The 14185-nt window shown below is 44.8% G+C and overlaps 1 protein-coding gene across 4 annotated transcripts in view; it reads right to left on the reverse strand.

The window, feature by feature from the left end:
* Window positions 1–2553: 2553 nt before the first annotated feature.
* Window positions 2554–14185, reverse strand: part of Wasf3 (WASP family member 3) — a 96720-nt gene continuing 85088 nt past the window's right edge. For 3 of the 4 annotated variants that reach the window (XM_051205174.1, XM_051205177.1, XM_051205175.1), the window contains exons 7-10: window positions 10459–10634; window positions 6449–6715; window positions 4774–5138; window positions 2554–2984 (exon numbers count right to left, since the gene is read on the reverse strand). In XM_051205174.1, coding sequence (XP_051061131.1) covers window positions 2827–2984; window positions 4774–5138; window positions 6449–6715; window positions 10459–10634 — 966 coding nt within the window. In that variant the 3' untranslated portion in view covers window positions 2554–2826. Of the gene's footprint in view, window positions 2985–4773; window positions 5139–6448; window positions 6716–7494; window positions 7662–10458; window positions 10635–14185 lie in introns of all 4 variants that reach the window. The other variant, XM_051205178.1, reaches the window with a different exon arrangement.

Consider the following 14185-nt stretch of genomic DNA (forward strand, 5'->3'; position numbering starts at 1 on the left):
AGTGAATAAAATCTAAGTATGAAGCTCATGGTTTATACACTCATTTCCTGTCTGCAGGGCAGTGATGTGAAGACTCAGGCATCTTTTATCCATCACCTATCCATTTATCCATCCTTCTACCACCCATCCATACCTCCAACCATTCATGCATCCATCTACAATCAATCCATCTACCACCCATTCATCCATCCACTCACCAATCCAACCCTCTACACATCCATCCATTCACTCATCCTTCTACCTACCATCCGTCCACCCACCCAATCACTGATCTACCTATCTACTCATCTACCCACCCACCCATCCATCTACCCACCTACCTACATATCTATCCATCTACCTATCCATCTGCCCCCTCACTCCCCACACACTCCTCCATCTATCCATCTGCCCGAGTCTATACCATGAGAAAAACCATGTCAGATATTCAGTTAAAATACATAGGGAACAATAAAGCTGGGGACAATTTAAAACAATCTTACAATTTATAACTACAATTCTAAGCATGAAATTTATAGAATCAAATATGCTATGAAATACTGTTCTCCATTTGTTTCAGTAGATACTTTTAAAAAATAGAAACAGAAAATTTAAACTTTTTACTTTGTGCTCTTTTATAAAGTATTGTATTAGAAGCAACCTGGGTTTACATTTTAGACTAGATCAAATTTGCGGAAAAGATACTCTGAAGGTAATCTAAATTGGATTTTAGCCACCTTTCATTCTTCCAAAGGTAACAGAATACAGTGGGCAAAAGCTTTCTCACTAGCTACAACAAACTAAAGCTAACTGGGTGACGAAACTACAGGACAACCAACAATCAATAAGCTCATGAATATTTATGAATAAAGTGCCACTAACTTCATTATGATATGCTATCAGTAAAAGAAACCCTGACAATGGCTGGTAGCACTAATGTTTTTCCTCCACCCTGAGAACATATAAGGACCCTAGCAAATGAAGAAGTGCTGCCAAGTGTGAGTTCTGGAGTTCCTCAGGGTGTACGGAACACAGGAGGAACAACAGAGACAAGCTACTGTAAGCATAACAAAAGACTCAAAAACGGCAAAGTCGTGAGGATGATGCCGACAAGTTAGGTCTCAGTGCTGGAAGAATAGAAATGAGAAAGAAACATAGAAGCTTCTTAAAATTACTAATACGACAGCAAGTCACAGCAATGGCCATGTGTGTACAGGCTCCAGGGTGACCACTGGAAGTACATGCCAGTCCACCCGGCAGCAAAGGGCACTGGAACACATGCCAAAGCACTACATAGGGAGAGGGCTGCAGAGGGCTCTTAGTGTCAAATTCGATGTGACTAAAACCTACGGCTGGCAGGTGTTACAAGACAGCTGCCCAAGTGGACAGGTGTCCACTCACACAGGGGGTGATGTGGGCAGCTGGGTGATGTCCCCAAACTCATGAACAAAAGTCACTTGTCACTATCCCACTGACATTCTGCATCAACTGACATGACTTTGCCCCAGATCTAGATTCTGTTTTTCATAAAAAGTGATTGATACTATGGGCTGCAGTCCATTTGATGTGTGCACCTAAGACGATCTGGGGACGTCATCCTAGCACATCTATGAGGTCTTTCCATAACCCAAGCCTGGGATGCCCAGTGACTTATTCAAATGAGCAGCTGTTCTTCCAACTGCAAAGCTGACAGTGTCCTCTCAGGGTTAGAGCCCCTGCCAGGGAGGGACCAGACAGCAGGGGGAGGTCAGGGTTCTCTGTCATGGTAATGGGCTGGATCCAGTTTATCTGGTGAGGTACTTTTAAAAATTAAAATGTGCCAACAACATGAGAAAAGAGTACTGTGCTTCAGGAGGGAGTGAAGGCCCTGCTTGAGAGACTGAGTGTGAATCCAGCCACAGCACCGTGGGTCATGAACAGCTGGTGGCATATCTCAGCTAAACCCAAGCCCCTAAGATTCTGAGCAAGTGGGGTGAGGTGCTGAACTACGCTTTCTCCATGGTGAACAGAGGAGCAGAGATCCCAGGAAATGAAATGTGAAAGTCTCATCTGTACTGGGTAGAGTAGGAAGGGACCAGATGCGGCAGCCTTGCCATATAAGATCTGCAGACTCTGGGCAGCTTGCATCTAGCCTGGCTAACTGGTGTCCATACTATCAGGGCTGGCCACTATAGTGAGTTCCATTTACAACTTTGTACAGAAGTCACTAGTGGGTACTTCCCATGTGAGTGCCCAGAGGGGCCCCTGTTGGAAAGGGAGCCCTCTGTTTGTGGGTGCAAAGCTAACAAAATCAGCAAAGCATACAAGGAAAGCAAAGCGCACACATTCACCCGAAGGCCACCAGGCCAAGAGTCCAAATGGAGAAACATCTCATTCTGATTTGTTAAACCTCTCCCTCTAGAACCTAGAAATTACCCTGCAAAGGAAAGAAACAGTAAAGCAGTATCACCTACTGGTTGGAAGACATCACTGAGACACATAGCCATTCATCTTGCAAAGACCTGATGCTGGCAGCTCCACAGACACATGGCAAGTCTGCCAATTCAGGATGTACAAGAGTGAAGACTCAGGGACGAGAGGAAAGGGAGATGCCATTTCAGGACTATGCACTAGTTACAGCGTATTTCCTGGTGTGCAGCACGGTGTGCTGTGTTTAGTGGCACTTAAGTATTACACAGTAAATACTCAACAAATCCAGAAGGATGTGCAGAAGCAATAGCACACTGTTAATACAAAAGTTACTAAAGCTACAGGGTAACACCACTATGTGGGTGCAGAGATCACACAGGCTCCTAACACTTCCATACAGTGCCCTGGCTGTCCACCTCCTGCCTGGCCCTGTGCAACTCAGTCGGACCAGTCATTCTCGTCAAACTCAGAGTCATCATCTGAGTCACTGTACTCCACAGCGATGCGTCTAGACAAGATTGTGGCCACATCGTTCCCGACAGGCTCCCGTTTGGCTTCCTGCTCACGTTGTTCCTGCACCTTTTTCAGCTGGATTCCTGAAAACACAATGTGGGGAGGAGAATCAGTCTCTTCGATAGCTCCCAGGGAAGGAAAACCAAACAGGTCTCCCTGTTTCTACTGAGTTCACAAATACAATGCGGTGGCCATGTAAGGATGGAGAGAATGTGTGTGCTAAGTCTACTGCAGGTAATGGACACAAAGTTCAACCTTCCACACAACTTCACGCAGGCGATTTAACTTGGTCCACTTTAAGCATTTCGTTGACAGAATTTCAGATTTGTGGGCTAGCTATGAGACCAGGAGAAAAATATTCCCATATTATTTGTCCTGACAGTGTTGGAACAAGCTTTTCCAGTCTGTCACATACAGGTATACAGACATAGACAAGACACAGTCACAGGCAGGCAGGCAGGCAGGCAGACACGCATGCATGCATTCCTGTGCGCGCACGTGCACGTGCACACACACACACACACACACACACACACACACACACACACACACACTTTACTCTTTTCTGAACCATTCAGGAGTTGTGTGGGACATAACTTTCCTATACTACTAAAATACTCCACATGACGTTTCCTGAAGAAAACATCAAACCAGAAGTTATCATAGATAAACACTGTTACTATTTCCTCCATAAATATTATTGAAATGCCACCATTAAGCCAATATACTGGGGACATTTTCCCTGGCTCAGGATCCAACCATCCCCTGCCCCATTTGCCCCCATTTCTGGTAAACTTTAATCTAGACAGTGCTTTGATCTCTATATGTATAAGCTTCAAGTCTGCAGAGAATGGAGATGGCCTTTCGGAACATGAGAGTCTCTGGGTATGGATTAACTGGACTGGCCCCAGGTGTACAAAAGAAGACCTAATATTCTCTTCCTATGACTGGAAAGATGACTGCCCCTTAAGATATTCTGGCTTTCAGACTTCATTTCTTGACAAACTGAAGCTATCAGTGATGTTCAAGGTACTTGGAGGAATCTCTGATGTGTGTGTGTGTGTGTGTGTGTGTGTGTGTGTGTGTGTATGTGTGTGTGTGGTAACACAAGCACACATTGGCCTGATTCAATGAGCTCAGACAGAGGCAGAGGCAGCTGCATCACAGCTCTGGCAAGGATATTATACCAGGGGAGTTCCTAGGGTTGCAGACTAGCAACTGCCTTCACTTATTTTCAGCTGAGACAGACTGTAACCAGGCTCAAGCAGCTCTCTGAATATTCCATAACCTGTTGCTGCCCTGGCCACCCTGGGCTTTGGCTGGTTAAGGATGAATGGTACTGCACACAGGTCTTCCTAGAAGGCTCTAGGGCAGTCAAACTGGCAAGGGGCCAGGACCCCTCTACTGAGCGTACAAGATGAACATGACACCTCTCCTGTATTGGGGACTGGTGGTGCGGGAAGGACTTTTGCCTGGTACAGTCTCCATGCTGCTGAATAAATGCTAGAACCACCACCTTGGCACATGGAGCTTCTCTGAGGAGTCCAGAGTAAACTCAGATTTGTTTAAAATGCAACCATTGCTGGTGGCTCACTTTCTTCCATTTAATTCTTGTAGTACAAAGCAGAGAAAGGTCTTATTACTTAATCTACCATTTGATGTCTAATTTCTGGTCTCTTGTCAAGCACACATTTCCTGAATTTTTAACTTTTTATTATAATGTGTTTTCATGCCACTGCTAAGAGAATTCCAACTTTTTAAGAAAGTAAGAAATAACAGAATGTACAGTTATCTTTCGAAGGCAGTGTAGCTAGCGGAACCCCAAAGCAATCTCTTCTAAAAGGGAGACTGTGACATGAGGTATGTACTCACCCATCCGGATGGCAGCCAGGAGGTCACTTCTTGCATCACTTATGGGTGGCTGTGCAGGTTCTGGGCGCTTCGCCTCAGCCACTGGGGGACCATGCAGTGGGGAGGATGAAAGAGAAGAGGGGCCAGGAGGGCCAGGTGGAGGAGGTGGGGGGCCTGGAGGCGGTGGAGCTGTGGCCAAGAGCCCAGTGGAGGGCTGGTGGGAAGGGGCAGGGTACGTGGAAGCAGCTGAGGCAGGGAATGGGGGCTGTGCGGGGATCTGGAGAGGGCTGACGAAGGCAGTTTGTGCTGAAGGAATCATGGGTGGAGGGGGAGGTGGTGGTGGTCCTGAGGGGTTGTAGTATTCAATTATCTGCGTTGGAAGCATCCTAAAGAACAATAAAATACAGTCACCAGGGAGAGTCACGTCTTCCTAGTTCTAGTAGAGTTTATAGTGAGGATGCTTTCAGACACAGCACTTGCTGCTACCAGCTGGACAGAGTCACTGTGGGTACGTGTGCCCACCCAGAGAGTCAGTTTCTTCCAGTCTTACATAATTCATCATGACAATGAAAACCCTACTGAAATGTATCCAAAACGACCGTTAGAAAAGCATGTTGAATTCTTTGGCTGTCTCGGGTACATACGTGGCAGGAAAAGGCCAGTGCTCTTTCCATCCTGGGTATCTCAAAGATGCTGTGTTGCCCCTTATCTTATCTCATGAGGCCTCTGAAGCCCAGGAGACAGGGTTTGGGAGGATGCTGTTTTCTCTGACCCTCTCCCTTTCTCTTTCCTTTCTCCTCTCTCCTGCTGCTCCTGTCTCCCTGAAGGCCAGTCTCCCCCTTTCCTTTCCCCCTTTTGTGATTCCTTTCCCTAATTAAAAAACAAAACAGAAAAACCCGACCTTGTCCCATGGCGTCTTTCTCTCATGCTCCACTTTTCTTAAATTACAACACTCTTCGTGCACCCTATGTAGCAGCCTTAAAACACCTACTAGTAATCCCAGCTTAGCCAATGCCTAAGGGTAGGGGATACCCAGACCCTGTGGCCTCCTCTTTCAGGCTGTGGGTACAATTAGAAAGCTAGGCCAGCACTTGGGTGGAGGCACATTGCTATATTCAACTTTCCTGGGGGCAGACACTAAGGAACATTTTGAAGACTAATTTTGAAAGAACTAAAGACAACCTACCAAAATAAAGGGGAAGGGCTCAAATGAATTAACACACGATCAGGAAGGGTCTGTACACAGAGGAAGCTTTCAACCCACAGGGTCAGAAAACAAGAGGGTGTAGGGCAGATTGCCCCAGGAGCCCAGAGAAAGGGGCTTACAGGACGAATGGTGAGGAGTGACACTACATGTTCTTTGTCTGTAACCAGCACTCCTGGAGAAACTTGAAGGTACGGACAGGTTCACAAATAAGCATTTTACCCTTTATTGATGCCTTGGTTTAGAGTCAGTATGTGAGCAGAGGAACACACCAAGCACACTGTCCACTTGTGAGGTGACTACAAAAGGAAATGGTCAATGGCAGGGTTCTACACCCATTTTATTTGACACAGACTCCATCAACACTGACTCTATGTCCAGTCATTCTTGACTATAGTCAATGTGATAAAATTCTACCAAGACACAAATTCAAGAGCAACAATGAACGTGAATAGCAATTAAGAGCAACAATGAACATGAATAGCAATTTACCCATAGTCGGCTGGAGCCACTGATGTAGAAGCCTGGGACCCCTCTGGGGCCTGGGGAGGAGGTGGGGGCGGTGGCTGCTGAGGTCTGTTTAGGGCCATGTGCCTTGCTGAGGCAGATGAGGGTCGGTACTCATGCTCAGCACCTTGGTTTGTGGCTCCATGCAGTGGTGCATCACCAGCTGTGCAGGAAGGTGTCACTGGCTGTGGTTGCAAAGAGTGGCTGGGAGTAGCAGGATAAGAGTAATCGGTGACATCGGATGCGTGAGACCTGATTTCCGAGGAAAGGGGGGAGGGGAGAAATTGAGGTTTTAAAAATGTCTCCTAAGAGGCAGATGCATATCTACAAACAACAGCATTGTCAGTACACAAGGATGAGACACTTAATTCCTTTTATGATCAGCTAGGTCCAGCCCCGTGAGTTTCCAAGCACAACACAATTATTTTAGCAGCAAGCCCCTGCGTTACATGGATTCAGATTTGATGCTTTGATAAGTCAGCCTAGTAAGTGGGGCCAGCAGAGCCTCATTTTATAACATCCCCTGTATTTCTTTATGAAGACAATGTTAAATGTCAAACCCCATTTCATTTAGAAACAAATCCCAGATGGACAGAGAACTGCAGAGGCAATAAGATATGACAGCATATAATTAGACGGCAGGCAAACTGGATACATGTTAACAGCAAGAAGATAAAGTGGGGTCCAGAAGGCAATAGTGAGCTCCACTTAAATGGCAGGAATGTGTTTAGCCCGCAGAAGAAAAAGCCACACAGACAGGTTTCTTGGTCTGTAAGCACTGTCACGACAAAGCTCTAAAAAGAAAGGAGACCCTGAGTTAGTGAGCAGTTTGGAAGGGGCTGATGATGGGCATCCTGCATGGCCTGCAAGGAGGGCAAGAACTGGCATACATAGCAGCCACAAGCATGTTAGTAAGAGGCACGTGTTCTCGCCTGAGTTACAGGATAGTCAATAGGGGCTGCACATCCTCTCATGATGCTGAAGCAGGGCTCGACCTTGGGCTGGGGATCCAAGAAAGCAAAATGACGAACCCTCTGGGCTTCCTGTCTTCCTTCGTGCTCCCTGCCTGATCCAGTCTCCTTGCGTCACTCATGAATTCAATGCCCATTTTCCTCCTCTCCCACTCTTCTCGTCTTGTTCTGACTTTTCTCACGTACACTTGTTGGTTCCTGTTAGGGTTCAGCTTGTGTTTCTCTCTCTGAAGGGAAACAGGTAAACATACACTGGGGATGTAGAGGGAGCAGGAACTAAGATACAAACTCGTGTCTCCACTTGGGACTTTGTGAGCAGTGTTCCCCAACTGGAGCACTGAGCAAGTCAGAATAATCTCCTCCTCCTCTCTGTGCTGTAGCCACAGCATAGGAATTCATGGCTTACTTCTCTCCCGCTTGTGAGCTGTGGTCTAGATGATGATGTGGTCTAGACGGTCCACTTTTCCAACCTCTAGCAACTGACTGACAGTATTTTAGGGGTAGAGGCTAGCTGTCCTGTACTTGGGATCAGTGCCTTTCAAAAATATAAACAGATCTAAAACTATGGGGTCACTGATGATAGCCCCACTCTGCTAAGTAACTAGATCACTGGTGTGTCACTCTCTAAATGAAACAGTCACCCAGCACATCGTGGAGTGTCTCTAGTGAGATACAGCACAGGACACAGCATGTTCTGTGGTACAAGTGAGAATGCCATTTTTTGGAAAAGAGATCCGAGAAACAGCAAAAAGGAGCCAAGACAAAGGGTGTGACCAGACAGTGACAGAGGTGACACACAACCGGTGGGAAAAGGACAGGACTCTGATGAAGGGTGAAAACAGGAGGACTAGAGGGGGATGGGCAGGTGAAGAGGGAAGGACGGGGGGGGGGGGGGGGGAGGGGCTTGCCAGCAGGCTGTGGGGGGAGGAATCGGAGGATGCCGAGTGGGCAGGCAGAAGTTGCCATGAGGCACACCACCGATGTGGTGATGAGGGTGTGACCCTGGGGCTCTGCAATGGCCAGTCTCCATGTGCTGCAACGGAGAGAACTGGTGGGCTAAGATAAAGAGGCGGGAAGGAGGCTGCTCACCTGGAGAATCCCATCAATCCCCAGTTAAACATACTTGCTGCTCTTGCAGGGAACCCAAGTTTGATTTCCACACCCACACAGAGTTAAAAACCATCTGTAACTCCATTTCTAGGGGATCTGACACCCTATTCTGGCCTCTGCAGGCACTGTACACACACAATGTCATGTACATATACATACACATAACTAAAAGAAAATAAACATTTTCTTAAAAAGAGAAAAGGCTGCAGTTTTAATAAGTCAAACTTTCCAAATTAACTCAAGATGTTCAGTCTAAGCCCAACAATGAATTGTGATTTGTTTGCTCATAAGTTATGTATGCCAAGAGTAAGTCACAGGAAGGAGTATGAGATAAAAGCAAATTCTGACAACATGATCTACCTAGCTTTGTTCTGGTAAGCTAAGAGAAATGTAACCTTATCTAGACCATGTGTGCACACAAGCAAAGTATTAAGTAATTCCAATGACCATCAGCATCAAGCCAGGCATGGGACAATCTCATCTCAGATGGTAGGACAAAAAGCATTTCAAGGGTTAAAAAAATATACAGGTTTTCCATCTACATGTGTTTAAATGGGAGCATATATGAGTGAGAAAGGTATGTGCTTTGCATGACAAAATTAAAATCCCAACTAAGCTATTTGTCAAAACAACAGATTGATGCTGGTGAGGACTCTTGAATCCCTGTATTCCTCACCTTAGGAACAGAACCATAATATCAATAAACTGACACTACTGACACTAAAGTTCAATTGTGAGGCTAGAACCCAAAGCTCCCAGAGTTTCTGATACTCCAGGTAAAAGGTGTGTAGAAAGATTACATGGGGCGTGCCTTTTCAGGACTCATAAGCCTGGGCAGGAAGCAAATATTAAATAACCTTGTAACAAGCTTAGACTTGTCTCCTAGCAAACACCCACCTGTTCCCTGGGTAAGTAGAGACTGCTCTAAATGCTGAGGTTTTAAAGGTGAAAAGAAGAAAGAACCAAGAGAAGAAATCAAGTATAAGGTGCATACTCGATTTCTTGCTATTTTTGACATTTTCTTGATAAATTTGGTGCTTTGCTTGTTTGTTATTACTTTAAAGATAGAGTATCATCCCAGGATGGCCTTGCACATGTAGCCCAAGATGGCCTCAGGTATGTAGCCTAGGATGACCCTGATGTTCTGATCATCCTGCCTCCACCTTTGAGTGCTAGAATTTGAAGGATGTGCTGCCACACCCGGCTTGTGACTCTCTAGGCTTCACACCCAGAGTTCACACATGCCAGGCGATCACTCTTCCAACTGAGCTGTGCACCCAGCTTGAATTCTAACTTGGAAATGCTGAAATCTGCACCAATGGATCACAGTGTTTGAATAGAACAGAAGCAAGCCATTAAACCAAAGTTAAAACTGGCCAGCAGTCACCCAGTGAGTCTGTGACAAATGTGGCCTTGTGACTTCACTGTTTGCACCTGCAAGAAAAATTCTTACTTAGGTACTGTCAACTTTGAAAACTCAGCAGGGAGTCCTCCTGAAATGAGAGAGCCTGTAAGATAAGTTATCCGGAGTGAGACATCAGCCCTCTGTCATCTGTGTCTTCTTCGAATGAAGGTCTTCCTGGGTCACTACTACCACCCCATGATCACAGTTAGGTGGCAAAGAACAAAGGAAATTCAACATTATACAGTAAAGTATACAACTAAGCAAAATGCAAGTCATTGACAGTCACCCAAATTCACAATCCATTTAAACTCCACTTTCCAGGTTAACCCCAGAGCAAACTTAAGAAAGGTTAAACAGCATGCAAAGAAACCCAACCTCAAATAGCACAGCCATAAGGCATTCTTTTCAAAGCAAAATATGGATGCCATTTTTAAGACATAATAGAGCATACAGAAACCCAAAATACAGGGGCTCAAACATGGGGAGAGGGGTCCATGACATGCACACACCTAGTATCTGGGGACAGAGATCCCTCGGAGGATGCTCCGTGGTGCACACTCTGAGACAACCTGTTGTCGGGCCTAAGCTCTTTGTCATACGCCATCATATTCCACTCCTGGCGCCTGTTTCTGGCTTTTCTAACCTTTTTCACCTCACGGGTGGTGCCATCTACACGTTTTTGCTCCTGATGTCCAGGAAAAGAAAGCAAGCATGCCAAGACAGAAGGGAAAGGAAAACAGCAGGTTAGATGCAGTTAAATGCACAGCAAACAAGCCTGGTACACACACAAGAGGCATTTTCATCCTGCTTATACTCAACTGTAAGGAATTCTAAGACAGCACATGCCTCAGGCTCACCAGGTCCATCAGAAATCAAGTGTGTCTCTAAAGAAACAAAAGGCTCCCACTCCCATTAGAGAGAGCACTTACCTTCACCTTTGGATCTGGACTCACTCTTGCTAGGGTTATGGCCTGTTTAACATGCTCACACCTAGATCTGCATTGCCCATGTGAAGTATCTGGTAAAACCATTCATAAAAATCATTTCCCTCATTGACATACCTTACACATGTGCATGCGTGTGCATGTGTGCATGCACGTACACACACACACACACACACACACACACACACACACACACACAGATAAAATTTACCTGTTCATACACAAAACCATTCTTACACCAGTCCTGTTTGTCAGCTAAGGCACATTCAATGCTCACTGTGGTCCCATGCAAACTCCTCCTCCAAGGTGAGACCCTGTTTGTGCATCTGTCCCTTTTCTTGCACAAGCATTTATGATCTTTCTTGAAAAAGGTTGTGTGCCCCCTCATCTCCCTTATGGACCTTACCACGCTGTTTTTCCTTTATAGGAAGCTTACATGCAGTAAATGATGGCTGAATGAAAACCACACACCATGCCTCAAGCATAAGCATGTCCCAGGGACTATGCTCAGCACTATGACACTGATGACACAAATGGCAAACACACACACACACAGACACACACACAGACACACACACACACACACACAGACACACACACACACACACACACACACACACACACAAGCTTTTATTTTCATGGAGCTTGTACTCTAGAAGGGGAAGTCTGAAAGCTGGCATAAACAAGTGTATTTATAGAATGTGGTAAAATACAAATTTATGTTTTAAAATGTGATATATCTTGTACAAACTTTATATTAGATATGCATATTATATATTTCTACATTTCATATATTTAAATATGTACATGTGGATATATGTATACCAAATGCCATCTTGTCTGCAATTTAAGGCAGCTAGAGCAATTTAAGGTAGACAGAACGGATTGTTTTTAGAGGTGTTTAGAGGCTCTGGAACAAAGCGTAATGACATCAAGTGCGCACAAGACATAGAGCGGCAGGTGAGGTTATGGAAAGACGTGATGCAAATGAGATGGGACCCTCAGAAAACTAACACTACTGGAGGCTGGCAAAGGCCTGCTAGCAGTATAAACCAAGTCTTCAGCCTTTTGAGAGGCAGAGGGGATATGACGGGACCATCCAAACCTTGTCTTGCTTTCTCCTCATTGACAGCAATTCAGCTTCTAGGAATTTATCCTAAAAACTACCTCTACTGCTATAGGAATCCAACTGTGGTACTTTAAGAGTGCCATTTACAATCAACATCCATTCATCAGTCAGCATGGCAAAGGGCAGGTAGTTTAATGGGGCATTTATATTTCAGGATACTGTATGCTTTTCATTTAAAAAAAAATAGGAAAACAAAAAGAAAAAAAAAAGAACCTATGTTTTTAATAATTCCTGTGCACATAAATCATGTCTGGTATGATTTTACATATGTAAAATGCTTCACCACATGTGTATACATGTCATCTTACACGGCCTAAAGGTCTGAAAAGATGCTCACGAGACTGCTAAGCAATGTTAGGTCCTCACAGAGAGGGTGTGTCACCTTCAAAGACACTTGGCTGTGCTATAGCTAGGACAAACAATATGTGAAGCCAGTTTGTATCCTGAGAGCTGCAGCATTAAAGGCACTCACTGGCTATCCCTCTTCCTGCTCAAGAGGCACACATTGACATATTCAGGGAATAATTGTGTTATTTCTTCACAGTGATTCAGCCTTCCATTCGATCCATGTCTGTCTGATGGAGACACACACCAGGCTATCACTGCTCAATATTAAAGGTAATAAACTATCTCACCCACACTGGCCCACATTAAAATTCCCAGACTATGCAACACAGCTTCTTACTCTTGAAGCCCACCCATCACACCCACCCACCCCGTCCTTACTGACCCCCACATCATGTGTGCCCTTATTGTGCTAGTCCAGATTACTGTGTCCAGCAAAACTACCAGTTACCTTTGAAGGAAAAACGATGAAGAATATAAACTAAAGGAATCCAAGATGGACTGAAAGCAGCCCTATAGCTGTGAGGTGCCCACACCTTAAAAATATGAGAAGCTTGAAATGTAAACTTGTCAATGTGCCTTAGAGTCTTGGAAAAATAAGAACAAGAAGAACCCCATCAGCAGGGGAACAGAAACAGCAGCATCAGGAGAGAAAGAAATGAATTTTTTAAAAAACCAACAAAAGGGTTGGTTCTTTGAAAAGATAAATAAGATCAACACTTAGTCTAACCAACAGAGAGAATCCAAACAAAGACCCAAAATAATAGAATTAGAGATGAAAAGGGAAATCCAGGAACACACAATTCTGAAGCTCACCAGGCTGTAACTGGGAACTTGCTGTTGAGTAAGTTGGCAAACAAGAAAGAAATGGATGCATTTCTAAGTGCCTATGACCTACCAAAATTAAGCAAAGAGGATAAAAACTACTTAAACCTCTATAAAAAGCAACAATGAAGTAGTAATAAAAAAGAAAAAAAGTCTCTCAAAAACCCCAGGTACCTGCTGGAGTCACTGCTGGCTTCTGTGTGGCAGTTATAGAGCTAATGGGGATGCTTCTTATGCTGTGTATTAGACTAGAAAGGGGGAAATGCCAGCAAAGATTACAAACAGAATCAGTATCACTCAGATACAAAAACCAAATAAAGATAAAACAACAACAAAAAAGAGAATTATAGGCAATCTCCTCATCAGAGGCACAAACATTTTCAGGGAATGCTTGCAAAAACAACTCAAGAACACATCAAGATCATTCACCATGATCAAATTGGTTTCATCCTGGAGGTGTGGGGATGGTTCAACATATGCACATCGGGGAGTAAGACCCTATGTAACACATCAAAGAATGCTCTACCCCACTGGCCCTCAGGGTATGCAAATTCACAGACTACAGGAAGGCATCCTGCAAGCACCTTCTTAGGAAACACAGATGACAGCTATACCCAGAGTCTGTCTCAACTCAGCCAGAGCAATACTCCTTAAGAAAGGCACTGCCTGTGAGGACCCAGAAGGGAACTGTAAACATTCTCTAGGGAAGCAATGTAGGGGCCCCTGAAACCCAAACCAGACCAACTCCCCCATTGCGGGGATTTGCCCAAAGGACTTAAGTCAATTTATCAACGAGATGGTTCCTCCACAAGCTTTACTGCAGCATCGCTCACAACAGCCAATTGTTGACCATCAACACAGAAGTGGATAAAGACAACATCAGACATATGTACAAAGAATGAGGGAAAATGAATCTCCTGGAAATTCTGATACTAAGTGACTGTGAAAGACAAATATTACATGTATTCCTTCATTTATGGGTCCTAGAGTTTA

Source organism: Phodopus roborovskii, unplaced genomic scaffold (assembly GCF_943737965.1).
Source record: "Phodopus roborovskii unplaced genomic scaffold, PHOROB, whole genome shotgun sequence".
In the NCBI taxonomy this organism is placed as follows: Eukaryota; Metazoa; Chordata; class Mammalia; order Rodentia; family Cricetidae; genus Phodopus; species Phodopus roborovskii.